Source organism: Marmota monax, unplaced genomic scaffold (assembly GCF_021218885.2).
Source record: "Marmota monax isolate L192 unplaced genomic scaffold, Marmota_monax_Labrador192_F-V1.1 WCK01_AAM20220418_F8-fsc00168, whole genome shotgun sequence".
NCBI classification, from domain to species: domain Eukaryota; kingdom Metazoa; phylum Chordata; class Mammalia; order Rodentia; family Sciuridae; genus Marmota; species Marmota monax.
In genome coordinates, this window is record NW_026692492.1 from 797,886 (window position 1) to 824,091 (window position 26,206).

The 26,206-nt window shown below is 53.4% G+C and overlaps 2 protein-coding genes across 9 annotated transcripts in view; one reads left to right on the top strand and one right to left on the bottom strand.

Annotated features, from left to right (window-relative positions):
• Positions 1-26,206, bottom strand: part of Sts (steroid sulfatase) — a 120,817-nt gene that overhangs the window by 86,941 nt on the left and 7,670 nt on the right. The window contains exon 1 of one of the 7 annotated variants that reach the window (XM_046443344.2): positions 17,964-18,108. The exons of 1 other annotated variant lie outside the window; for it this stretch is intronic. The gene's annotated coding sequence lies outside the window, so the exon portion shown is untranslated. Of the gene's footprint in view, positions 1-7,660; positions 7,802-16,774; positions 16,924-17,185; positions 18,109-26,206 lie in introns of those variants that run through there. 5 more of the 7 variants (XM_046443346.2, XM_046443345.2, XM_046443348.2 and 2 more) reach the window with 5 other exon arrangements.
• The window catches only part of Pudp (pseudouridine 5'-phosphatase), a 59,711-nt gene continuing 50,192 nt past the window's right edge, over positions 16,688-26,206 (top strand). The window contains exon 1 of one of the 2 annotated variants that reach the window (XM_046443350.2): positions 16,688-16,805. In XM_046443350.2, the coding sequence (XP_046299306.1) occupies positions 16,730-16,805 (76 nt within the window). In that variant the 5' untranslated portion in view covers positions 16,688-16,729. Of the gene's footprint in view, positions 16,806-19,306; positions 19,416-26,206 lie in introns of those variants that run through there. The other variant, XM_058579029.1, reaches the window with a different exon arrangement.

Consider the following 26,206-nt stretch of genomic DNA (forward strand, 5'->3'; position numbering starts at 1 on the left):
TGTCATCCCACCTGCTCCGGAGGCCGAGGCAGGAGGATCGTGAGTTCAAAGCCAGCCTCCGCCAAAGCGAGGCCCTGAGCAACTCTGTGAGACCCTGTCTCTGAATAAAATGCAAAATAGGGCTGGGGGTGAGGGTCCGTGGTTGAGCACCCCTGGGTTCCATCCGTGGTACCCAATTCACATGTGGAAGACGTCTTCCCGGCATCAATGCACAGGACCAGTGGGTCTTATCTCAGCCTCTCAGATGACCTGCGGCTGATGCTCAAGGTCACAGGTAACTTGACAAATGCCCCAAACCCCACGGCTTATCCCCGATGCTGGCCTGAGCTCCTGACGTGCCAGGTGTGTGGTGGGGGAGCCCAGATCAGGGACTGGCCCCTCAGTCAAGGCCAAGGAGACGCTGGACAGTTAGCCGCGGAGACCTGGATCAACCCACCGGCTCACACCGTGCCCCTCACCCCAGTGCATTCACTTAGTTAAACTAACACGCAGTTGGGCTGTAAGCAACCTCCGGACGGACGCTGGATCTTTTTAATACTTTCCCCAAGAGCACACAAGCACATAGGGGTTCAGGCTCTAGCTACCAGGAAAAAAAATAAGATAATAACAAAACAAATCACAAAAACCCTGTGCAGGAATCATAATCCAGAGGCGTCATTGTATACCAAAGACCCAGTGCCTCACGCCAATGTCACATAGGAACGCAGGTCCAAAAATCATGGCCGGATCTCAGCTTCCCCAAATCCCCCCAATAAACTGTTACCTGGCCCCAGAAAGCAGATGAAAGGAGGAGATAATTTCTACTCTTATTTTTTTTTTCAAATCATGATTTAATTTCAAACTCTGATTTTATTTGAATATTATTTTATTTTCAAATTGTCATTCATGCACAGCCGAGAAATGACAGTTGCATAAATCGAAGATATGCATGACATTTGGACATAGGTGAACATTTAGAAATGGGTACATCAAGCTTACAAATATACCCATCACGTCAAACACTTCTTTTTTTGGGGGGGCGTGCTATCAGGGACTAATTCCAGGGGCACTCAACCACTGAGCCCTGTCCCCAGCCCTATTCTGTATTTTATTCAGAGACAGGGTCTCCCTGAGTTGCTTAGGGCCTCCCTTTGGCTGAGGCTGGCTTTGAACTCACGATCCTCCTGCCTCAGCCTCCCAATGGAGGCCCCCGGTTTGTGACCACCTGGCCTGACGCTCTTTCGGCTGTTCAAAGGGACCCGAGGGAGCCCAGCGCGTCAGGCCACTCGGCCATATGCAAGCAGAGCGTGGGGACAGAGATTCCCGCCCTGGGCACGGGGGGTGGGGTCTCACGGGGGTGAACAGCGAGCGCTGTGCGCAAACCGACTGGCCCAGATGATCAGGCGGCTCGGCGATTCAATAAAAGCCTCTGAATTGTAAAAGTGGGCGAATGAAATCAAATGGAAAAAAAAGGACTCAGAAAAGTTGTCAACAGGATTTCCAGCAAAATCACTAAAAGAAACACCCTGAAACAGCAGCTGCGTGAGAAATCTTTTTTTGTTTGTTTGTTTTTGGTGGGTGGGGGGTTGCAGTGGAGGAATCTCCCCACAAAACCCCCATTTTTATGATCAAGGTAAACTGCCTTCATCTTCAGAGCCAGGACCACACCAATAGGTTCATCCATTTGGTACCGATGATCCAAGTGGATCAGCGACGTCATGAGTCTAGGCAGGTGGGGGGTGGCTGGAGGAGGGGGTCCCTGGGCTGTGCCTTTGGGGTCTCTGTCCTGTCCCTGGTGAGCAGAGCTCTCTCTGCTCCCCGGTGCCCTGTCCTGAGCTGCTCTCCTCCTCCAGGCCCTGCCGCCATCTTGTTCTGCTCCCCTTGGGCCAGAGCCATGGAGTCGGCCACCAGGGACTGGACCTCAGGTCCATCATCCAGTGTCTGATGGGTGACACAGGGAGGTGCTAGGCCCCCTCCAAGGTGGGTGGGGACACTTCCCGGCCACCAAACTGAACATGGGACGGTAACTCCCCCACATCTTTCCGTGCACAAAGTGGCCCTAGAGAAATGCCCTTCTGAGTCTTGGTTGACGACAGCTCCTACAAAGTCCAGCGCAGAAATGGCCATGCTCTGCCCGAAGGTCCAGTGAGCCTGTTCTGCCTTCCAGAACCATCCAGCACGGACAAGCCACATGATGGCGGAGGCAATGATTCAGGCACTGGTCTTAGCACAAAGGCCAGACGAGCAGCGGGGACCCGGGAGAGCTAAGTTCACCTTGCAGGAGAAGGGGGGGGGCGGGAGGTGACCCCAGCCAGGGCTCCAGGTCACGTCTGGGGACCGGTGCTGCTCGCTGCAGGACAGAGAGGCACTTGAGACTGTGAGGGTGGTGACGGGCACTGGACCCAGGAGGACGGGGGGGCTCCGTGGAGGTCCAGGGGACACAGACAGGGGTGTGTGTTGACTCGGTTTGCAAAATAAGTCGCCGAGGCTCTTTGGTTCACGCAATGCACACAGCCAAGATTTTTTTGGTAAAATACAGAGCGACATCCTCAGGGTCATTTGTACACAGGGTTCACAGGGCCACGCAATAAAGCAAACATCGTCCTAAATGCAAAAGTGAAGGGATCCTTCAAGATGGTGAGGAGGGAGCCTACAGAACGGGAGAATCTCTACCCCCTGCCCCTCTGACAGAGCACGCGTCTCCAGGATCTATAAGGACTCAAGAAAGCCAACACCAAAAAAAAAAAACCACACAAATAACCCAATCGATACATGGGCAAAGGAACCAAAGAGACACTTCACAGAAGAAGAAATTCCATCCATCAACAAATACATGAAAAAACGTTCAACGTCTCTAGAAATTAGAGAAATGCGAATTGAAACTACACAGAGATTTCATCTCACTGCAGTCACAATGGCAATCATCAAGACTAAAATCAGCAATAAACGTTAGTGAGGATGTGGGGAACAGGCACACCCGTACGTTGCTGGTGGGACTGCAAAATGGCGCAACCACTCTGGAGAGCAGGATGGAGATTCCTCAGAAAACTTGGAAGGGAACCACCATGTGACCCAGCTATCCCACTCCTCGGTCTATACCCAAAGGACTTAAATCAGCACATACTACAGGGACACAGCCCCATCCATGTTTATAGCAGCACAATTCACAATAGCTAGACTGTGGAACCAACCCAGGTGCCCTTCAACAGATGGATGGATAAAGAAAATGTGGTGTATGTACACAACGGAATATTACTCAGCCATAAAGAAGAATGAAATGATGGGATTTGCTGGTTAATGGATGGAACTAGAGACTATCATGCTAAGTGGAATAAGCCAATCCCGAAAAACCAAAGGCTGAGTGTTCTCTCTGATATGTGGAAGTTTATCCAACGTAAGGGGTGGGGTGGGGGATTAAAAAGAAGAAGACAGTAGAAAGATGAGTGGCGTAGATAAAGAGGCATGAACAGAAGGGAAGAGGGACGGGGTAGGGAAAGACAGAGGGATAATCTGACCTAAGTTTTCCATTTACATATACGTCTATACAAATGTACGTCAGGTGCATCCACAAGTCACTAAGTGCAAAAATACATCTAGGAGCTGGTGTGATGGCACATGCCTGTCACCCAGTGGCTCAGGAGGCTGAGGCAGGAGGATGGTGAGTTCAAAGCCAGCCTCAGCCAAAGTGAGGCCCAGAGCAACTCAGTGAGACCCTGTCTCTAATAAAACCTAAAAAACGCCCGGAACATAACACGCAGCCTCTTTTTTTATCAATATTCCCTAAACACCACAGCACGACCACGGTGTCCCCAGCATCTGCGTTGTATCAGGTTTTGTAAGTCGTCTAGAGAGGATTTGCAGTGTCCAGAACACACATTGTTTCTAGGTAAATACTATTCCATTATTTCTAAAGAGCATCTGGATTTTGGTATCTGCAGCGGGGTTCCCACAACCCACCTCCTGTGGACGCCGAGGGGTGCTTTTCCGATAAACCCAATGAAATGACCTTGACATTCACAGACCCTTGGACCCATCCTCTGGCCGTTCTGTCTCTAGAGATTGAAGTCACGTGGTCCTGCAGATCAGGGGACTGACGTCTCTGGACTCTTGGACCAAACTAGAGAGCCCTCCCTAAGATATGGACTTTGAGGTCACCCTCACCCATGTGTCTGTCAAGAGAGGGACAGACAGGCAGAAGATATTTCATCGACACCGCGGAATAGTATTCAGCTGTGGAAAAGGATGCAGGTTCAAAAAGAGAGAACAGATGGGAAGTCACTGTCTAGGCGAACTGGTTCTGGCAATGGATTACGGTTAGAGTATTGAATCTTCAAGGCAATCAATGCTCACCCACGGTTCATCTTTCTATTCTGTGAGCTTCTTTACTTTTGCAACTGAAAAAAAAAAAATCCCTTCTGGGGGTTGAGCAAGAATGCCCTGGCTCTCTGCCGGGGCAGCTCAAAACTCATGAGTCACGCGACCTGTGGGATCTAGGCGCCCAGGACTTAGAAATGCAACATTCATGAGCTCCCCTGTCACCTGGACTCGTCTGCAATTGGAACTTCCTGGCACCGTTTCCAAATTGCTGACGGTGCTGACTCGGCCTTGGAATATGCAGATCACCTGATGTGACCCAGTCTGCCACCAAGGGCCAATCAATGACTTTGCAAAACCTCGGACGCTACCTCAAGATGCCCAGGGGCTGCTTTTCCCACCTGTATAATGGGACTGAGGACTCCCAGCCCTGCCAGGGTTCAACTGGGAAAAATCCTCATACTGAAAAGGTTAATAGTGCAGAAAAACAATACAGTTTTTCCGTACTACAGGGGCAGAGAGACATGTCACACAATCTTTGTTTGATGTTCAAAGCCCCAACGGAGACAGGCACGGCGGTGCACACCTGTAATCCCAGCGGCTCGGGAGGCTGAGGCAGGAGGATGGCCTCCTGTTCAAAGCCAGCCTCGGCCAAATGGAGGCCCTAAGCAACTCAGTGAGAGTCTGTCTCTAAATAAAATGCAAAATAGGGCTGGGGACGGGGCTCAGGGGTTAAGGGCCCCTGGGTTGAATCCGTGGTATCAAAAAAATCCCAAACCCAAACAAAACACCAGACATCCATGTGTATATATATATATATATATATATATATATGTACATATACACAATGGCACACCAGGGGTCCCCGGTGGGTGGGCTGCAGGGACACTTTGTGCACAGAGAGCCATGGGCTGCAATGCACCACCTCAGCATCCAGAAACCCTGCAGGCGACCAATTCTCTGCCAAAGAGCCTCCTGTGGTCTATCTGCAAATCAGCGACCTGCGACCCGGGGTCTGCACATTTCCAGGCACACTCCAAGGTCCAGGGAACAGCAGCTCCTAAGGATCCGGCAGCAAGCCTCTGCCTCCGTCTACTTCCGTCTCCTGGTCAGCGTCGGATTATTATTGACATTGGCACTTGACGTATGTGCACTGAGCATTGTTGTTCCCGCAGACAGCACCGGAGGTGAGCTGGCCCCTGTTATGACACCGTGCATCCTGTCACTTATAACCCCAGGGCCCACGGGAAGCTCCCCTGACTCAGAGCCCAGGGTGTCCAAGGGCTGATTCCAAACACGCTGTGCAGAGCACTGGTTTTCGCTCCCTCTGTCTTTCTTTCTCCCCACTCCCCCCACCCCCCACCCCCGCCGCCCAAGGAATTAAAGCCAAGGTCTCCCCCAGGCTGATCCCCTGCCCAGCCATGGAGCCCTGACTTCAACCCTGCAAATTCTGCCTTTGTTTTTCCGTGCAATCTGGAAGAAGCTGCCCATGTAGCAAAACGCTTACGTTATTTTTTTAATCATGCTTTTTACTACTGCATTATCATGATACATAATAATAAGAGAAAAAATGTGGCTGCTCAGCAAACTTATGATGATTTTCTCTTTGGTACTGGGGACTGAGCCGCCCAGGGGTGCTTAACCACGGAGCCACATCCCCAGCCCTTTTTACACTTTATTTTGAGACAGGGTGTCTTAAATTGCCAAGGCTGGCCTCCAACTTGTGATTCTCCTGCCTCAGCCTCCCAAAGTGCTGGGATTAGGGGCATATGCACCACTGTGCCTAGCGTCCCTGCCAACTTTTAAATCCTTGCTGTATTTCAGTTTTAAAGAGATGCCTGACATTTACCATTCTGGTTTTTGGGGAAAATAGAACTCATATCTAGAGATCTCTGCACCCAGATGTCACCAGCGATTACGTCATAATCACGTTGTAAATGAATATCGGCTAATTTTCCCATGGGGACATTCTGGCTAATGTCAATACGGACACCAGCTCTTGGGGATCATCTATCAAGGATCAAGCATTTGCCAAAACAAAGAGAGAGCATGCAGAACAGGGCTACGGGAGGGGCAATCTTTCTATAAAATAATTTCTGCATTTTAATAACATTGTTTTCAATGAAATTGTCTCTAACACCCTTCGAATTCCATCTGGTAAGGCATGACACAGAGGACGTAATTGGTAAGTGCACGGAATCTCTTAACACCCAGATATGATGTCACATGGGCACAAAGTGGACATCGAAATTCACTGTGGACTCCTATAAAGCTCAGCCTCTTATCTGGGGGGGTCTACTTTACAAGGGATCACGTACATCAAATGTCTCAGCGTCTCTCTTTGGAGAAAAATATCATATATCCGGTTGGTTCCTAATTCACGTTCAGCATGCGTTGCCAACATCAGCTTAACGTTCCCTTAACGGAATTCGTACAAATTTTCAGAAAACGGACAAATTTCTAAGCCTCATACTCATTCCTCAGCAAACTGAGTCCTTTAATAGAGATGATCGAAAGAACAGGGAAACGCAGACCTACACAATGCGCTGACGATCAGAAACAGAGACCACATTCTACAAGGAATGCAGCACAGCGTGATCACAAACACGTGTCTCCGTGGTCCTGGGCTTACACCCAGCAATTTCTGTGCACGCCTCTTAATCAAGGACAAAGGTCTGTTCTTTTTCATGTTTCTTTAGGATACAGGTTCATGGTGTCCACAATAAGTTTGGAATCTGCATCTTTAAATTTTTTTGGTACTGGGGATTGAACCCAGGGACGCTCAACCCCTGAGCCCCATCCCCAGCCCTTTTTGGTATTTTCTTTTTTTAGAGACAGGGTCTCCCTGAGTTGCTTAGGGCCTCTCTGTTGTTGAGGCTGGCTTTGACCTCTCCATCCTCCTGCCTCAGCCTCCCGAGCCAATGAGATAACAGGCGTGTACCACCGCGCCCAGCTGACATCTTTAACATTTAAGAAAAACTTACAAAGTGGAAAGAACAAATAAAAAGAAGCAGAAGTACTATTAATTCCCATTCACGATCCTTTTGTTTCCCTACCAAAATAGCAACCAATGACAATCTCAGAGTAACATCAGTCTTGCATGACACACATTTATACACGTTGTATCCCGTTTGGAGGCTGCGGTCCTAACGCTGGATACATCAGGTTCATCAGCTTGTTTTTTCTTTATATAAGCTATAATGCAAATATAGGAGCCAAAGAAATCAAAGCCCGGAGGCTCCTTTGGAGGCAGTACAGGGAGGTAAGCAGCCCAGACGCCCTGATCTTTTTTTCTCTCTGTCCTATCTCAATATCTCCCTGGCACAGAGGCCGACGACGGCGACAGCGTGACAGCCGTCCAACTCACCCGCGGACGCCTGGCTTCACACGGGGCTGCTCCCCGAGTTCTGGACCTGCGCTCTCAGGATCCTCGGGGGCAGATTGTCACATTATCGCCCGGGGACAGCGCCCGGCCAGGAGCTCCCGACGTGTGAAGATCCACCCGACAGCCCTGGCCGTTTTATCAGGCCATCCCTGGTGCAGAAGTCATCGCCGGGTCACGGACCCATCCATCATGGAGAAGTTATGTGGCTGCCTGCGTGTCCCTGCCTGGCCTCACGCCCCACGTGCCTCAGATGGCAGTCAGAGATCAGGTGCGCTTCCTGACCCGCGGTCCCCTGGGTGGGGGGGGGGGGCTTTGCTGTCACCTCTGAGTCCTTCCCTGCCATCCGAATTCACCCACGGACTCTGGGGACCTTCGGGGAAGTGGGGACGCACACGAGGTCCCCGAGAGCGTCTCCTGAACACGCTGCACTTTGCATTTCTTGCAAGAAAACACTGAGTGTGCACCAGAGGTGTGACGAGAGGCGGGCACCGGGTCCCCGCTTGTCCTCTGTGCAGAAGCATCGCGGTGGCTGCTCCCGATGATCTGTTCAGAGTCTGGGAGGCACCTAAGAGAGTTCCCCGGGACCCAGTCCAAAGAGCCCCGAGGAATTCATTCTCTTGTGGACACACCCAGGTGAGGCAATGGGCCCGGGAGGTCAGGAAGCTTCCTTCGTGGGTGCAGAGCAGGGAGGTGCCCTGGCGACGGTGACGAAATCCCCAGGGAGCCTCCAAACCCACACCTCACACGGTAACCTGCAGGGCTTCTCTTTCATGTCATTGCCCACTCCCCCCATTTAGGAAATGAAGAAGAAAACGAGGGGCACGCTCAGCCTGTTTTCCTAAATCTGCTTCCAGCAACCAAACAGGGCTCACTGCGAATGACTCTGTGTGACGTAACGCGGCTGGCGTTGACCTATTTTCCATTCTTTTAAATTTTTTTTTTGTACCAGGGATTAAACTCAGGGTCCCTCGACCCCTGAGCCCCGTCCCCAGCCCTATTTTGCATTTTATTGAGAGACAGGGTCTCCCTGAGTGGCTCAGGGCCTCGCTTTGGCGGAGGCTGGCTTTGAACTCTCCATCCTCCTGCCTCAGCCTCCAGAGCCGCCAGCATGGTCCAGGATTCTCATCTCTCTCTTCTCCTTCTCTGTTGGAGGCCACCCTGCTTCCTCCTCCCAAGGACGCTTTTATTATTACTATTTTTGTTTTCTTTTTGGAACAGGCATTGAAGCCGTGGCCTCATTAAGCAAGCACCAAGCCAACCCCTACCTCTTGTTTTTAATTTACTTGGAGACAACGGTCTCCCTAGGTTATCCAGGCTGGCCTCAAACTTGGGATCCTCCTGCCTCAGCCTCTACGGTTGCTGGGATCACAGGTGGGGGCTGCCATAGTCCACCTCCCAAGAGTTTCTGTGAAACAAAGGTCTATCCTAAGGCAAACCTTCCTCCGCACCGGTTCCCAGCGGCTCTGGGAGGTCCTCTGATCATGCCCTTGTTGGATGGGTGCTGGAAATGCACTCTATGCTGGCTCATTCCGACCTTCACCGGTACCAAGTCAGACAGCAGAGAGGCTCTGTTCGCTTGGTGCCCCTAGAAACGCACGATCAAAGCTCCGAAACCGGGAGCCCAAATGGACCTTTTCTCTTTATAAGTTGATTACTGTGGGCATTTGTTATAGTAACAGAAAGCTAACACGGCTTCTCAGTGTCCTGTCCGTGGCCTGAGGACCCTCCTTAGCTACTGAAATGAAGGTGAGAAGGTCGCACGGGGAGGGGGGAAACCCCTCCCAAGGGAAACCCCCTCCCTCCCAGAATCCGGCTTCCACCATTACTAGTGACATGGGAGAGGGCCCACCAGATAAGCAAGACGGAGAATTGTGAGCCCTCTCGGTGGTTTGGGGTTACTGTGAGTTTTAATTATCGTTCCATTCCTGGGCTTCTACATGGGCCTGATCATGGTTCTCCCCCTGATGTATTGCCTTCTGCCGTTGGAAGTTATAGCTTTATTATTAAAGCAAAAAAACTAAGTCCTCGTAAATTACCTTTCTTTAAATAGCCTTCCAGTCGGACTCCGGGAGGAAGGAGCCCGGGAAATTGATGGCCTCTACGGTTTTCCAGAGTCGTTTCAATAGCCCCAGGAAATGGAGCTGAAATATAGGCTTCTTAAACGCTATTCTTTATACATGAATACCACGGCCCTCAACAACCAGAGCCGATGAAATGTGCCCACCAAACGGCAAGAAGGCACACATTGTACCTGTGTGAGCCTTCTACTTCTTTCGCCTGTTATACAACTTTACCTATTATACAACCCATGCAATCAATATTAACTTAAATATAGAGAGGCACACACGTACCTTAGTACCTTAGATGCAAGGTTTTAAGTCTCTTATGTAACCACCCACCTGTGTCTCTATCCAAGGGGACCCTGACTTGGGATGGTTGGATTGTCTTCTTATTTTATTTTAATTTATTTTTTTACTCTACAATGATGTGAACTTGATAGACATTCAGTAGAACTGTACCCCAAAAACTGGATTGGATCTTATTCCTGGGCTAGTGATATGTTGTGCGAGATTCTGACAGCTCGGGAGGCTGAGGCAGGAGGATCGTAAGTTGGAGGCCAGCCTCAGCAACTAGCAAGGCCCTAAGCAACTTAGTGAGACCCTGTCTCAAAATTAAAAATAAAAAGATATGAGCCAGGCAGGGTGGTGCACACCTGTAATCCCAGTGGCTTGGGAGGCTGAGGCACGAGGATCGTAAATTCAAAGCTACTGTGAGGCCCTAAGCAACTCAGGGAGACCCTGTCTCTAAATAAAATCCAAAATAGGGCTGGGGATGGGGCTCAATGGTCCAGTGCTCCTGGGTTCAATCCCTGGTTACCACCCCCCCACCCTGCAAAAAGAGGTCTGGCAATATGGCTCAGGGGTTAAGCACCCCTGGGTTCAATCCCTGATACCCCCTCAAAAATAGGCTGGGATCATCTGGTGGGATAAATGAAGTAAATGTATTTCCAACTAAAGACATATTCAATTGACTAAAGATATAATCCCATTATAGTTAAGGAACATATGAATCTGGTATGTGGTGCATATATTTAAATACATGATATATATTAAATGTATATATAAATATATACAAAATATATATGCCACATAAATGAGCATTAATATATAACATATATTTATATACTTATACATATCTATTTAATATCTATGTGTATTTAGCATATGACATATAATGTATATATAACTAACACATATAGTATCTATAAATACGCACCATATATAAATTAAATACGTTTAATCTGCATACAATATTTTTCTTAATTTTCTTAAAAGCAGACACATTACTTTTTATATATTATATAACAAATTTCATATAACACGTAACATGGTATTTGCACGTGATTAAACATATCTAAATTACCCTTCAGGTCTCTCAACGTCCTCACATCAGTCGATTACAAACTTCTAAAATAAATGTGCATGTGACTGTGTCTACACATACTCACGTATACACGCCCACATCCCATTACCCTTAATATTCTCAAAATTTCAACTATCTGAGGGCCTCCAAAAGATTGAGAATCTGTGAATTTTACTCTGTGAATTTACTCTGTGATTTCCGTGTGTTTGATGTTCCTGTTCCTTGCCCACATCCCAAGTTCTTAGAAATTGATTGCTTCAAGATATCTGGTGGGGGGGAGACGGGATTTGAAAATCAAAAGGAAGCCTAAGTGTTAGTTGCTTAGGGCCTCCACTAAGTTGCTGAGACTGGCCTCCAACTTCCAATCCTCCTGCCTCAGCCTCCAGAGTCCCTGGGATCACAGGTGTGTGTCACTGCATCCCGCTCATCTGGCATTTCTAAAAGGGTGTTTGAGGGATCCAAAATCAGTGGGACATTAATAGCTAGAGATGGTGCATGAAGGTCTCTGTTGGGAAGTCTGGGAAATCTGAAGACAGTCTCTGGCCACAGGAATGGGAGTTGTGTAATGAGCGTGCGGCTTGTGGATTGCAGAGGGACGGAGCCTTATCCAAGGCTGCCCAGGCTGACGTGAGCAAGCTGGGGACAAGGACGTCCAACCAGAACGTCTCTGAAGCTCCTTGTCCTTATTTCTAGAAGAAATGTTGCATCGCCTACTTTGCAGGATGGTTGACGGAACAAGAGATGAATGACACGTGGTTACTCCTAGTCTACGCAATTTCTGAAATAAGGAGACCATTTTTCCCTGGAGCAACGGATGGTTCTTTAATCTTGGACTCTCAGCGCAGGCCGTTTAGAATATTTCTTTTTATAAAAAAAAAAAAAAAAAATTCACGAATGCTTCATAATTATACGTAATAGTGGAGTTCGTTGTGACACATTCGTACGTGCCACAACAAAATAATTCGGAAAATTCCGTTCCCTTGGAATACTTACTACATAACTCTAGATGCAAACACAGACTGCAAGGCAGGTTTAATCGGAAGCAAGTTTGCAAGGCACTTGTTGCAAGTGGCACCCACACGGGGGAGAGGAAATAGGGGAGCCAGGGCCTAAAGGGGAGGCGGAGAGGACCTCCCCAGCCCCGGGGTGATCTGAGCTCCTCCTGAGCCCTTCAGAAGCAAAGTCCTCCCAGTCCCACTCCCAGGGAGACGCAGGGATTGGAATGCAGCGTCTCTCGGGTTGCAGTATTCAGACTCCCTCTGCACCGGCCTTTACAACAGCCGCCTCTCCTGTGCACTAAGGTTTTGGAGGTTGGAAAGCATGGATCTCTCCCCATTATTATTAGGCTGATATCCGAAGTTCAGTTTTCTTGTTAGGAACGTGTTAGGAATGCGCATTTGCATATTACGTATTTCCTATGCTTCACACTGAAGTCACTCTGAAGAGGTTCTCCCAGGCCTGCTCCCCCTCATGAAGAATCCCCGTGTGCCCCTGGAGGGCGGTCCACGCCACAGACCCCCTGGTGTAGCGGGAGGGCGGGCGTTGAGTGGGGTGGGGTGTGTGTGCTGGGATGCTGTATTTCTAGGCAGCTCTGGAGGATGTCAGTTTGGGGAGCACTTTCGATGTCCCCCAGTGCAGGGGGGCAGACCTCACCTGTTTCCTGAATGCAGATTGTACTCACGTGGTGACACCAGCCAAGGAGGACGACCTCTGACGGGCTGCGGAAAAGTCTATTTCTACAAGACAGATCCCCAGCCGATACTGACCCCCCTACCCACCCCGGTGGACCGTGGCCTTTGACCCTTGCCCATTGCAGATGTGTCCTGGAGGGAGAAAAGCAAACAGTAGACTTCTAGGAAACAGTGGGTCCCAGAGATAAGCACTGAACACCCACCCAGTTCTGAGTTTTTCACAGTGACAACAAGTTTCAAAGTTTTTCCAACGGCTTTCCTGAGCTAAGATCCACCTGGCTCAACCCGACCGTCCCAACGGCATGTCCACAGCAGTCTCCAGTGACTGATTCACCCTCCTCGTAAACCGTAAAGCCCAAACTCCTTCTGTCACCCGGGGGGGGGGGGGGCCATCTTCCTACCCAGAAAAGGAGCCCTCCCGTGCCGGATGGATCAGCTTCTCTGCAGAGTAAAGGGGAGCTTGCAGGTCCGAGGTCTGGCGCCTGCATCCTTCCTGGGCCGGGAGCTCACGACCTCCCTCTCCAAGGCGCCAGGCAGATGCAGACCTTTCCCAACTTGCACTTGGATCCCGTCCCCATAAACCCGTTCATGAGGTGAAACTCTTTGTAAGGCCAAGTGTACTGAATGCGTCCAACCTCCCAAACAGCCCATCTTCTCCACCCAGCACCCTGGAGAGGGTCTTGTGTTCCCCCTGGTGATCCTGTGGCTGATGGGGACCTGGGGCTCCCCACTGGAAGTGTCCAGCACCCTGGGAGAGGAGCTTCCTCCTGCATCACACGGGCTCCTCCCAGGTGAACTTAAGGCCAGGACGGCATCCAAGGATCACTTAGCAGCAAGCCCCCGTGTCCCATGAGGAAAACACGATTTTGCCAACATAAACTGTAATTCACAGAAGGAAACGATTCCTACCTCTGCATAGGCGCCGTCCATGTTTGGCTGTTAGGAGGGTCATAAAGGAGCTAAAGTATTGTGTACAAGACCTATCACCCCAATCTAGCTTGTGATAGAGAAGCATTCATCATCATACTGGATTATTTTAATTTTTTTTGTCGCGGGGGGGGGTACTGGGGATGGAACCCAGGGGCACTAAACCACTGAGTTACATCCTCAGCCCTTTTTATATGATATTTAGACACAGGCTCTTATTGAGTTGCTCAGGGCCTTGCCAAGTTGCGGAGGCTAGCCTCCAAGTTGTCATTCTCCTGCCTCAGCCTCCAGAGCAGCTGGGATTGCAGGCATAAACCACTGCACCCTGCGGTTGATTCCATTTTCAAGAGCTTGTCTTCCGTCTTATGCATGCAAGGGATGTTTCAGAAGAATGTGGAAAATGAGCCTTTAAAACAACAGTGTGCTAGCTTCTGAGAGTACAAAGATGAATAGAAAGATATACTCCTAAAAAACACAATGACATGCACCACGTCTTCACGTCTGGGGAACAATAAAGATGAAGGCCACGCATTTCTCTGATGTTCTCCTCTGCAGTTCACAAGAGGCTCTGCCGTGGCAACTGCGGTTCACAGAAATCGCCTCCCGCGATTCCTGCCCCGAGCTGCTGTACACGAAATCGAGCAAGCGTGACCCTCCCAAGTATCTCAAGTCCTTGGAAGTCTGACACCCTCGACCTCTTCTAAACGTTGGCTTATTTTTGTAGCACATCTCTAGGAGGCTTCAAAAGACAGGCAAACCCCTCAGCTCACTGCTAGGAGTGAACTACCCCTGACCTAGGGATCAATTATGACACGTAAGCTAGCCTTCTGATTTTTGTTTTAAGTTTTTAAAACAAACTTAAAAAAAAAAAAAGACCTAACAAACAAGAATGTCATGATGTGACCAAAACGAAGAAAAACAACTTTCTCATCTGAATATCCATTTTTTTTTCCATTCCAGAGAATGGAAGGAAATTGAGGAGAACTCTAAAGACTCCAGCTATTGAGTATTGGTAGTAAACCCAGCATTTTTTATTTTATTTTGGTACCAGGGATTGAACTCAGGGGCACCTGACCACCAAGCCCTATCCCCAGCCCTACTTTGCATTTTATTTAGGGACAGGGTCTCACTGAGTTGCTTAGTGCCTTGCTTTTGCTGAGGCTGGCTTTGAATATGCAATCCTCCTGCCTCAGCCTCCCAAGCCAGTGGGATTACAGGCATGCACCACCGCGCCCGGCATCCCACAGATATTTCTGCAGTGAGTTTGCTGTGGATTGAGCTGTATCTCCCCCAAAGATATGTTGGATTCCTCACCCTCAATACATGAAAAAGTGGCCTTATTTGAAAGCAGAGTCTTTACAGAGATAACCGTGTTGCAATGTGATCATTTGGGTAGACTTTAACCCAATATGACAGGTGTTCTTAGAAAAGGAGAAAATTTGGACACAGAGACTCACAGAGGGAATAGGATACTACAAGATACAGGAAACAACAACCACACATAAGCCAAGGAGAGAGACCTGGAATAGACCCTTTGCCAACAGCACTTAGAAGGAAATAACCCTGAAATCACCTTGAGTTAGGACTCCGGGCTTTCATAAGACTAACAACACATTTCTGTTGTTCAGATCCCCTAATTTGTAGGACTTTGTGATAATAGCCATAGTAAATTCATGCAGAATCCACGAATGACTGCATTTGGGTTACAATCCCTTGTCTTCCCAGCATCCTCAGAGGGAAATTGTGACTGCATTACATGGTGGAAAGCGGCTATAGACTGTAAAATGTAATTTTGTCGACCACTTACTATTCCTTAGTACCAAGGGATTCCCTTGCCTCTGCTCATTTGGCACCCTCATTTTACACATGAGGGAGCTAAGGCCTAAATGCCCCCCCCCATCTCTATCATATATAAGCTGAACTCTGGGGTTTCTGTGTCCACTGACTATGCCCTTAAGTAGAAACACACCCTCACGTTTTAAAGTGAAACTTTATCGTTTCTGCTTCTTGTAAGGTCCCATCCGCAATGGATGAGAAGAAGATGTAAAAATGGTGACCAGAAAGTAATTTCTGAAGTTGGGGGGGGGGGAGACAAGCTTTCCAGGTTGCACCCTGAAACATTGGAAAAGGGGGCGAAAAGGCAGGCAAAAAGCCCTAAGACAGGAACAGCTGCAGCACATTTTTTTTTTAATCATTTCCTATCATTCCAGGATCCTCCTTTCCTCTCTGGATTCTGCCCAGCTGCCCCCTGGACAATGCACACTGCTCTGAGGATTGGCACATGCATTTCTTTTTTTTTTTTTTTTTTGGTGGGGGGGAACCAGGGATTGAACTCAGGGGCACCTGACCCCAAGCCCCATCCCCAGTCCTACTTTGCACCTTTTATTTAGAGACAGGGTCTCGCTGAGTTGCTTAGTGCAGCTCAGAGAGGCGGATGCTCCACTGCGCATGCGCCGCGGGCCCTGCTCCGGGCCCTGCAGGGAAGCCGGCGGGCAAAGCCGAAAGGGAGCCTGGCCCAGTGACCCGGAGTCGGCTCCAGGGGGCTCGGACCGACCCGCTACGGGTGGCGGTGGGCAAGGCCATTTGTGTGCAATCGGTGGCGGGCGGCGGTGGCACTCGGAGCACCTTTGCCGGCCCCTTGCCCGATCCCCTGACCCCTGCCTGCCCCCTCCCTGACTCCCTTTCCAAGTCCTCCTTGACTCGCCTCTGCGCGGCCTGAGGCTGCGAGGCTCGGCCAGTTTCTGGAAACCGGTGAACACCTGCCCCTCTCCCGCGCCGCTTTTGTGCTGGGCGACGGCGGCGGCGGCCGCCGAAGCTGCAGAGGCCCGGGCACGCAGCGCGCGTGCTCGGAGCCGCGCGAGTCCGCCCGAGAGCGCGCGTGCGCGGGGGGGCGCCAGAGGCCCGCGGCCGACGGGCGGCAGGCAGGCAGTGCGCATGCGCAGCGAGGCTGCGGCGCGTGCGCGGGGACCCCGGGCGCGCGCCGCTCTTCCCCGCCCCCTCCCCGGCAGAGATGGCAGCGCCCGCGCCCGCGTCCCCGCCGCGGCCCGTCACCCACCTCATCTTTGACATGGACGGCCTGCTTCTGGGTGGGTAGCGTCCGGCGAGGGCCGCCGGCCGAGTCGGGGCGGGACGGGGAGTTTCAGGGCTGGGGACCCGCGGCGCGGCGGCGGCGGCGGCGGCGTCCGGGCCGGGACCCTCGGGCTTCCGCGCGCTCCGCCCCGGGCCGTCCCCGAAGTCGGGCGGCGGCCGGAGCCCGCGGTCCCACGACCAGGCTGCCGGGTGCGCGTCGCGGCCGCGTCGTCCGCGGCCCCAGCGCCCGCTTCCGGCGGGGCCCGAGCACGTGGGGCGCCGCCCCTGGGGACCCCCGGCCGGTGTGCCACCCGCCCCGCGCCCAGCCTCAGTGTCCCCAACTGCAAAGGGGCGCGGAGGGTACCTGCCCCCGGGCCGCCGGCCGAGGTGAGCGCACCTTGATTGTCGCGCCCCGCAAGGTGTGGCTTCTCACCCCGGTGGCCTCGTCCCCCTGGGGACCTGGTCACAATCGGAGGCATTTTTGAATGTCACAGCTGGAGCACGGAGGTGGGGTTACCTGCACCTAGTGGACTCCAGCCCATTGCACAAGACAGCTCAGAAGCAAGCCATGACAAGGACTTATCCGTCCCCAGGTGTCCCGGTTGGTGCAGAGGTGGGGAAGCCCTGCCAAGTGGCCTGGCCGCCCAGCCTGGCCAGCCAGCAGCCAGGGCATTACCTGGGAAGTGCAGAGGCTGGTGCCCCAGCCCACACCTGCCCCGTTGGACTCTGCGTTTGAACCCAAGCGCCTGCAAGGGTGAGCAGTGCCGCTCTGCGGATCTGAGGCCCAACAGATCCTGGATGGTGTACCCCGGGTCAGTGCAGGTCGTGGACAGTTCGCTAGCCTGGAGGAAGCCAGGGAGAGTTCAAAGACAACACCAGGTAGATAACTGCAGACAGGAACTCGACCCCCCAACCTCAGCAGAACCAACAGAGTGAGCCACGCTCAGTGTCCCACGCTCACATCCACACCAGACCTGCAGATGAGTCAACATCCCACACACTGCCCTTCCACGGCCGACCTCTGCGTGTGCATAGCTGATTGCTGATCTCAGAACACGGCTAGGTAGGAGGAAGTATTTGCCTTTGACTAACTAAAAACAAAAACAAAGTCTGAGGCTCAGAGAGCTGTGAAGTCAGCTCTCTGTCCCTGTGATAAAGCAACCGAGAAAAACAACCTGCAAGGAGGAGAGATGTGTTCTGGCTCACGGTTTCAGTCGGTGGTGGGCTGTGTCCCCCGCCCCGGGGCCTGTGGTGAGGAGGAACACCATGATGGAGCCGACCTGTTCACCTTGTGGCCACTGGAAAGCAGACAGAGGAAGTGATGGGGAGAAACATATAGTCCCCAAGGGCACACCCTGAAGGACCCACACCCTTCAACCAGGTCCCACCCCCTACAGTTTCCACCACCTCCCCAAAATGTCATTAAATTACAAATCAGAGCCCTCAGGATCCCGTGGCTTCCAAAAGCCCCACCTCTGGACATTGGTGCAATTGGGGACCAATAGGGAACATTCAATTTCCAAATTATAAGACACCTAAAAGTACTTGCCCAAGGTCTCACAGCCAGTACAGAAGTTAGCAGAGAAGGATTCTGAATTGATTTGCTTCTAAATATGTGTGATAATTAGCTCATCTTCATGTTTGAATGTGACCTTGGTCTCTGTTCATACTGCTGAGTATTCAGTGGTAATGAGACTGATTTTTTTTTTTTTTTTTTTAACACACACCAACTAGTCTCTTCATTTTATGGACACAGATGTAAATTGCTGAATTTCAAAAGGGTTGAAGAAATCCCCACAGAGGTCCCTAATTGGAACAAGCAGTGTCTTGTAGGTGCTCAATTTGAAATGACTCCATTTCAGAAAGCGTTTGGGATTCCTAAGTGTAGTTCCTAGATGTGAATTTTCTTACTCAAGTGGTCAAGAAGTTTAATTGTCAAATACGTTCCTTATCCCCCTAGTGAAGGGTCGGTCCAGGTGACCTGTCCTAAGAGGCTCATGAATTCTAATGCAAACCGAGATCTCTCATTAAAGTCAACTTGTAAAATTAGCTTGATGCCTGATTTTGATCCTAGATTCACGTAGAGCCATATGGATGTGACTTGGGTGGCATTGCTCGTGGGGGGGTGGTTATGGAGTTATGGACCAGGGTCTCTTGACAGCTGAGCTGGACGGGTTCTCAGAGGCCGATCAGCACCCTTACCCTGGTGATCCTCTCTTCTGATCAGAGAGTTGCATTCCTGTTGTTTGGAAAGAGAGACCTAACCCTGTTACCCTCCCCCATTTTCTGCCCTCTTATCTTCCCCAAGTCTCCTTTTAGCTTTCCCAAGGACCAAATCGTACCTCCTCTAATTCTGACTGCAGTATATCTTGTTTGCATAACAATGGATCCCGGATTTCTAAGGGCTCCTTTCTCCGTGGGTCTGTTTGTCTTTGGAGTTTTGAATGCACTTCCCCAGGAGGCCGGCTTTGTCCCGCGTAGCCCCAATAGTGCAGTTCACAGGGAAGTGAAATCCAAAACAGTTTCTAGGGGAATGCTGTGTTCCTGGGAACTTGTGCAATGCAAGAATGAGGAAGTCAGCAGGACTTCAGCGAGATTCTCAAGGACGCCCGCCCGGGCACTTTACAGTGAGTGTTATTGTGCTGTTGATTGTCCTTTTAAACAGAAAGCACACTTCTCCTTCTCGATCTTTTTTTTTTTTTTTGGTGGTGGTTGTTGACACAGGTAGCGATGAATCGGCTGTGACTCACATAATAGCCAATGCCATCAGAGAAAGAGAAGAGGGACATGATGTTGAGGGAAGAGGCCAAGTGTCTGGGCCCCTCAGCAGCAGGGTAGGGACGAGAGCCAAAGATCCCGGTTTCTTCAGAAGTGGAGGGATCTTGCTTTCCGGAGTGGCTGGGTCTCAGGAATGCAGTGAAGCCACGGTGTTTTCTGAGCAGCTTCAAACAAGCAGAAGGATTTAGACAACTCTGATTTGGATGATGTGTTTGTACAACTCAATGTTCCCCCAAATATTGTTCACACATAGTATAAGAAACTTGGAGTTTTGTCACACTTGTTTTTAATACTAAGTCCTCAAAATCTGTGTATTTTACACTCGACACATCTCAGAGTGATGTGTTTTGTTTTTTTTTTTTCTTTTTTGGTGGGGAGGGTACTGCAGATTGAATTCAGGGGCCCTCGACCCCTGAGCCCCATCCCCAGCCCTACTTTGTGTTTTATTTAGAGACAGGGTCTCACTGAGTTGCTTAGCGCTTTGCTTTTGCTGAGGCTGGCTTTGACCTCGCGATCCTCCTGCCTCAGCCTCCTGAGCTGCTGGGGAGCTAGCCTCATTTTGAGGGGTCACTGGCCACTTACTGGCTGGAGAGCACAGACCCAGATTATGGGACAGCAGCCCCTCTGGATGAAGGCTGAGGTGGGAGGGCCAGGCGGAGGTGGATGTAACAAGGCACAGAAAGAGCCATTTTGGTGTGCACAAACGTGAAAGGTGTTTTTAGGAGTCTCCTACAGTCGTTATGTAAACCTCCTAGAGAGTCACCAAGGAAATAAATGTGTTTTTGAATTCTTGAAGAATGGGCAGAAAGGTCTGGGTGTAGCCCAGTGGTGGAACATCTGCCCCGTACAAGGTGCTGAGTCTCATCCCCAGCATCACACTGTGTGTGTGTGTGTGTGTGTGTGTGCGCGCGCGCGCGCGTGCACACGCGTGTAGCTCCAGAAAACACCAAGATGATAAATCTGAGAGGGGAAGTAAAAATATGTGTGTTCTGGTTTTGGTGTTCACACCCCCAGATGTACCAGATGGCAGGATTTGATGGGTGACAGGAGGATTTGTGGTTGACCGTCGTGTGCCGGGACAAGGCCTGTCCTCTACCCCTCGCCCTCCCACAGCTTCCTCTTTCTAGGGAATGGCACCGCCTCTGATGGGTCCCAGGTGACGCCCTCAGGTCCTGGGGGCAGGGTCCCTGGAGTGCTCAGGGAGCCGTGTGCCCAGGCAGTCACTGGTGTGCTGAGCGGTGGGCAGTGGGTCCCGCACCCACAGACAGGAGGTCAGCGGGCTCAGGGTCCCGTGTCCTGTTAACTTGGCCCAGACTCCTGCCTTAAACCCCAGGACAGACGTCCTCAGACCTGAAGACAAAAATAGACTCCCCTTACGCAACCTCAGCACGTGCACGTGCCCTGGGTTATTTTTTGGAAGAATGTGCCCCTGTTTTCCTTGAACCCGGATCCCTCTGAGGCTTGAGAGGGGAGGTCAGGAGCTCTGGCTGTCAGAGGGTCCCTGTCACCTCACGTCATGCAGTCATCCAGTCCCTGGGGTTTCTGTGCGTTGGGCACATCTCTCAGGGCGCGCAGGCCTTTGTGTGTGGTTCTCCTCTGTCCTGGAAACCTGCCGAGATGCTGGCCGGAGGGAAGCAGTGACCTCCTGGGCCTGCAGCCCCCGCGCCGTGCTGGGGGGTGGCTTTGGAATCAGGGCGACCGCGTGCTTGGCCTGCGCTCTGGGTTTGCCCTGGTTTCCTGAGAGCTAAGTGTGCCTGGGTTTTACTTCACCTTGGAGGTGAAACGTGGGGCCACACTGAGGCCAGCTGCCTCCAAGGGGCCTCCTCATCAGGGTGTCCTGGGTGAGCCAGGGTCCGGTTTCTGGAGAGCTCTGTGCCTCTTGAGGACAGGAGCGCCTTGGAGGCGGGGGCCTGCTGCGTGGAGGAGGCCCATGAGCACCTGAGGCCTCAGCCCCAGGCGTCCTGTCTCCTCGCAGACCTGGACCGGGCAGCCCAGTCTGTCACTGTGTCCGTGTTGAGTGTCCAGCCCAGCTGCCCTTGTCTGAGTGACGGAGCCGGTTGCGGTTTCAGTTGCAGGTTCCGCAGGCCGATGGGCCTCGTGTCCAGCTGGCGGTGGACAGCGTCTTGCCGCGCTGCAGGTGGGAGGGGGCTTCCTCACCACGCCCCTCCCTTCCTCCTCCTCCCTGGGGTGGGATCTGGGCAGAGTGGAGGCACCCTGCTCCTGGCCTTTGTTTGCTGTTTGGGGACAGGTGTCACTTTGCCGTTTCTCCTGGAGAAGCTGCGTGTAGGTAGGGGACTGTCGGTTCCTTGTGTCTTTCTGACCGTCTGCTCTCGACCCCGATTCGCTCTTTTCAGCTTCTGTACTTCGAGTCTCAGTTCCTGTCTGTCATTAGTCAGGGGTAGATGGAGATCCGTGGCCATCAGGAGCCAGCCCCTGAGAGATGTCTGCTGAAGGCAGTCTTTTCTAGGTTCCCAGGTGACCTCTCCGACTCTTCACCTGTGGCCTGAGTCACTGCTGCCTTGGAACCTGTCCCCAGTGCAGCAGCATGAAAGGGGTGGGGGGCTAGGCCACCAGGGCTCCAGCCTCTGCAGTGGGCCTCTTGGCCTCTTGGAGAGGCCCTGGAGCTGATTGGCCCCAGCTGCCCGCCCTAGGAGCCCACATCAAGGAGGTGCCGTCTGCAAAGCAGAGAGCAGGCCTCTCCAGCACCAGGTCTGCCGACACCTGGGCTTGGACCCCGTCTCCAGAACCAGGGGCACTCCCCGTTCCCCTCCAAGCCCGGCCCAGCGCCAGGCATTGTGCTGCAGCAGCTGGGACAGCAGCCTGGCGTCCGGCCAGAGGGAAGCACAGCTTAAGGGGCGTCTCCCACGTCAGGTGTCGGTGATCAGCTGTGCCTGACGCGTGGCACCTGTCCACCACGAGCTTCGTCCCCCTGGGTCCCAGGGCGGGGGCAGGGATTTGGGTCCACGTTCTTGTGGTTTAAAATTGTCACCTTGGTTCCTACCAAGAATCTTCTTGGACAGTGTTAGGGTGTGGGTGTGAGTGACCCCCAGAAGCTCATGTGCGAGGAAATGGAAAAAGGTTCAGAGGAGGAGTGGGTTGTGAGAGCCTTCACCCACCTGTGAGTCAGTCCCGCGATGGGGATTAGCTGGGTGTAACTGGAGGCAGGTGGGACGGCGGCAGGGGCAGGGGGTGGGCATGGGGGGCGGGGCTCTGGGGCATATATTTTGTGACTGGCAGCAGAGCCTCTCTGCTCCGTGACCCTCATGTGAGCTGCTTCCCTCAGCCACCTCTTCTGCCATGGGTCCTGCCTCTCCTGGGCCCCGAGGAGTGGAGCCCCCTGAACCGTGAGCCCCCAGGTCCAGCTCTCCTTCTCTACAGTTGTTCTGGTCGGGTCTTTCAGTCACAGCAGTGAAGTCGCTGACTAAAACAGACTGTCCCTGTCCTCTCCCCTGCGTCTCTGCCATAGACCACCCCCAGGGCAGCGTGACCTCCCCTGGGCTTTACAGGGGTGCTCCAGCCAGGTTTGGGCGCAGGACGCCTCGGCCTCCCGTCCCGTGGTCCTTCCCTGTGAGTTACCAGGTGTCCGGCGTTGCTGTTGCTGTCCTCGCCGAGGTGGGCCCCCGCACCCCTAGACTCTCTGCCCCTACTTCTGGGAGCTGGACTCGGTGGGTGACGTGCTCTCGTGCAATCAGTGATCTGTTTAAAATCTGCCGCAGGTGACAGCCATCCAGATAGGTAAGAGAGCAAACCAAGTTCGCCTGACCCCCACCCGTGGCTGCTGGGTTCACGTGACACCCCCACTCTCCCCGTGGCTGCCTGGTTCCTGTGACTCTCCTCCCCACCCCCCGTGGCTGCCTGGTGTACCTAACCCCCTCCCGTGGCTGTCGGGTTTGCGTGACCCCCCCCAAGGACTGCCTGGGTCGCATGACCCCCCCAAACCCCCCCCAGCACTGCCGGGTTTGTATGACATTCTCCCCCCAGCACTGCCGGGTTCGCGTGCCACTCCCCCCCAGCACTGCCGGGTTCGTGTGACCCCACCCCCACTCCAGCACTGCCAGGCTTCTGTGACCCCCAGCACTGCCGGGTTCGCGTGACCCCCCCCCCAGCACTGCCGGGTTCGCGTGACCCCCCCCAGCACTGCCGGGTTCGCGTGACCCCCCCCCCGGCACTGCCAGGTACGTGTGACCCCCCCCCCCCGACACTGCCGGGTTCGCCCATACAGCGAGAGCAGATTGGCACAGGTGATGGCCCTCAGCTGATCTGGGGCCGGGAGCCCGAGGCCAACATGAGCAGCAGGCAGGAGGAGGTGTTGTCGATGAGAACCCCGCACCCACCTGCCCTGCAGACTGGCACTGCCCAGCTGGCGGGGGCCGAGGTGGGAATGCCCTGGTCTGCGCTGCCCCAGGCACAGCCCCGCTGGCAGGTGGGCCCTGTGGACGGCCTCCCCGAGGAGCTGGGCTTGTGAGCGGCTCCCTGCGGGTGCTCTGCCAGCCTTGACCAGCGCTCTGCCCTGTGCCCCGATTCAGCCACCCGTGCCAGCTCACGCGGCATCGCCAGGTGCTGGAGGGCCTCGGAGTGAGTCTGCTGGGGTTCCCAGACCCCATTAGGACCTCGGTGACATGGCGGTGGCTGTGGGAGACGGGACAGAGAAGTGTCTGGAGCTGTGTGCTGGGGAGGGTGTGGGAGCAGAGGGAAGGGACATTGCAGCCCCCGGAGGAGGAAGGGCTGAGCAGGAAGCTCTGTGTGAAGCCGGGAGGGGGGGAGGGAGGGTCACCTAGCGCGGCCTCTGCAGGACCTTTTGCCATGAGACCCTGGACACCTGTGGCCCTGGCCTTGTCCTTGGAAAGCGTAGGTTCTGAGAAGCAATCCTGGTGCTGGTACTTGGTGTCTTGTGGAAGGCCGGCTTGGTGCCCCCCGCCCCCCCCCCCCCCAGGTGCGCGTTTGGCCCCGAGGCTGGAGGCTCGCGTTCAGCATGGCGGCCGAGGCCCGCTCATGGCACTGAGGAGCAGTGAGCACTGGGTTTGTAGACCTGTCGCCCAGTGGAAGGAAACGGGACCCAGAAAAGCGCCGGGGCCCTGTCCAGGGCCAGCAGCAACAAGGTGAGCGCAGCTCACCCTGGGGAACGTCCAAAGTCCCCCTGGCAGAGAGCAAGAGGAGTGACAGAATGGATTCTGTCTTCCACAGAACATACTAGAACGAGTTTGTGTGGTAGAAAGTGCGGACAGAGTGACATTCTACGTGGGGGAAAGAGGTTTGCGTGCCGTGATGGTTGGCGGAGGGAGGCTCCCTTAGGAAAAACGCAACGTGATACGGGGAGAATGGTGCAGGTGGGTGGTCCCCACTTTGAAGTCCCCACCTTAAGCGCTGGGCACAGCCGTCACCCAGGGAAGCCGAGAACACGGGGTTGAAGGCAGGAGGGGCTGTGGCCAGGAGGGTGTGCAGCGGGCTGCTCTGGGGCACCCATGGGCCCCTGGGTCTGGGTTGGCTCTGAGGGCAGGGCGTGGCGTTGTTTCCTGAGGGCTGCGAGCCCATCAGTCCTGCACGGAAACCTGCAAACTGTGAGTGGAAACAAACCTCTTCTCTTTAGGAGTCAGTTCTCTCAGGTGTGTGACAGTGACCATAGCTGACCAAGACGAATACTCTAAAGGGACCTAACTTCCCTCCCGGGGGTCTGGAAAGGACCAGGTGGTGACGAGTATACAGCTGTGGCCGGATACAGTGCCCACGCTGACCCCTCTCGGGGTTCCAAGCTGACACTGCCGGTGATTTGACCTCCTGGTGCTGTACAGAGAGGCGCCAGCCACGGCCCAAGCCCCCGCCAGCTCCCGGGAGACGGCAGCCCCATTCCTAAGCCTGGCCCCGTGCCGACTTGGGGAAGTCCCCATCCTGAGCGTCCCAGAGCCCTTGTGCAGTCTCCACGTTGTCCTGTGTGTGGCACATCCCAGGCAATGGGTGACATCTCCCGGGGTGTGGGGGCTTATAACAGAGGAACCAGGTGGAAGCCCATGTTAACTGTGCGAGCGCAGCTCACCCTGGGGAACGTCCAAAGTCCCCCTGGCAGAGAGCAAGATGGCCTCCACCCTCGCTGGGTGGAGGCTGCTACCTGTGAAGTAGCTGACAGGGAGCGTCCTCGCGTCACCCTGGCTCTGGCGCCGAGCAACGCCTGCACGCACCTGGCCTGTGTTTGGCCCACGGAGGTGTCTCCCAGCTGGGCTGCCGCGAGGTGGGCGTCCCTGCCAGGGCGACTTTGAAACTGGCTTATCTCCCTCCCTGCCTCCACTCCCGGCCGGGCTCCCTGGGTGGGCCCCTTCCTGCTCCTTTCCCCTCTCAGGTGGGCTTCTCGGCCTGCTGTGCTGCGCCGTGGCCTCTCTCCAGCCCTGAGGCTTCTCGGTCTCTGGAGAGCCCCCTGGGGCCCACAGCTGAGCCGGGAGTCTCCCATCCTGCGTTCTGTGCCCCCGCAGCGGCGCAGTCACCCCAGGACCTGCCTGTTGCAGTGTTTCCAAGCCCCTCTGGTGTCCTTCCAGATGCCCATCGGGTCTGGGGCTCTCAGGCCCCCTCTGGGGGATGGCCGCTTTGCACCCATGGTTCTGTGTGTGTGTTGCTTGCAGGGGGCAGGGTGGCGGCTGCGTGTTGGTGTCCA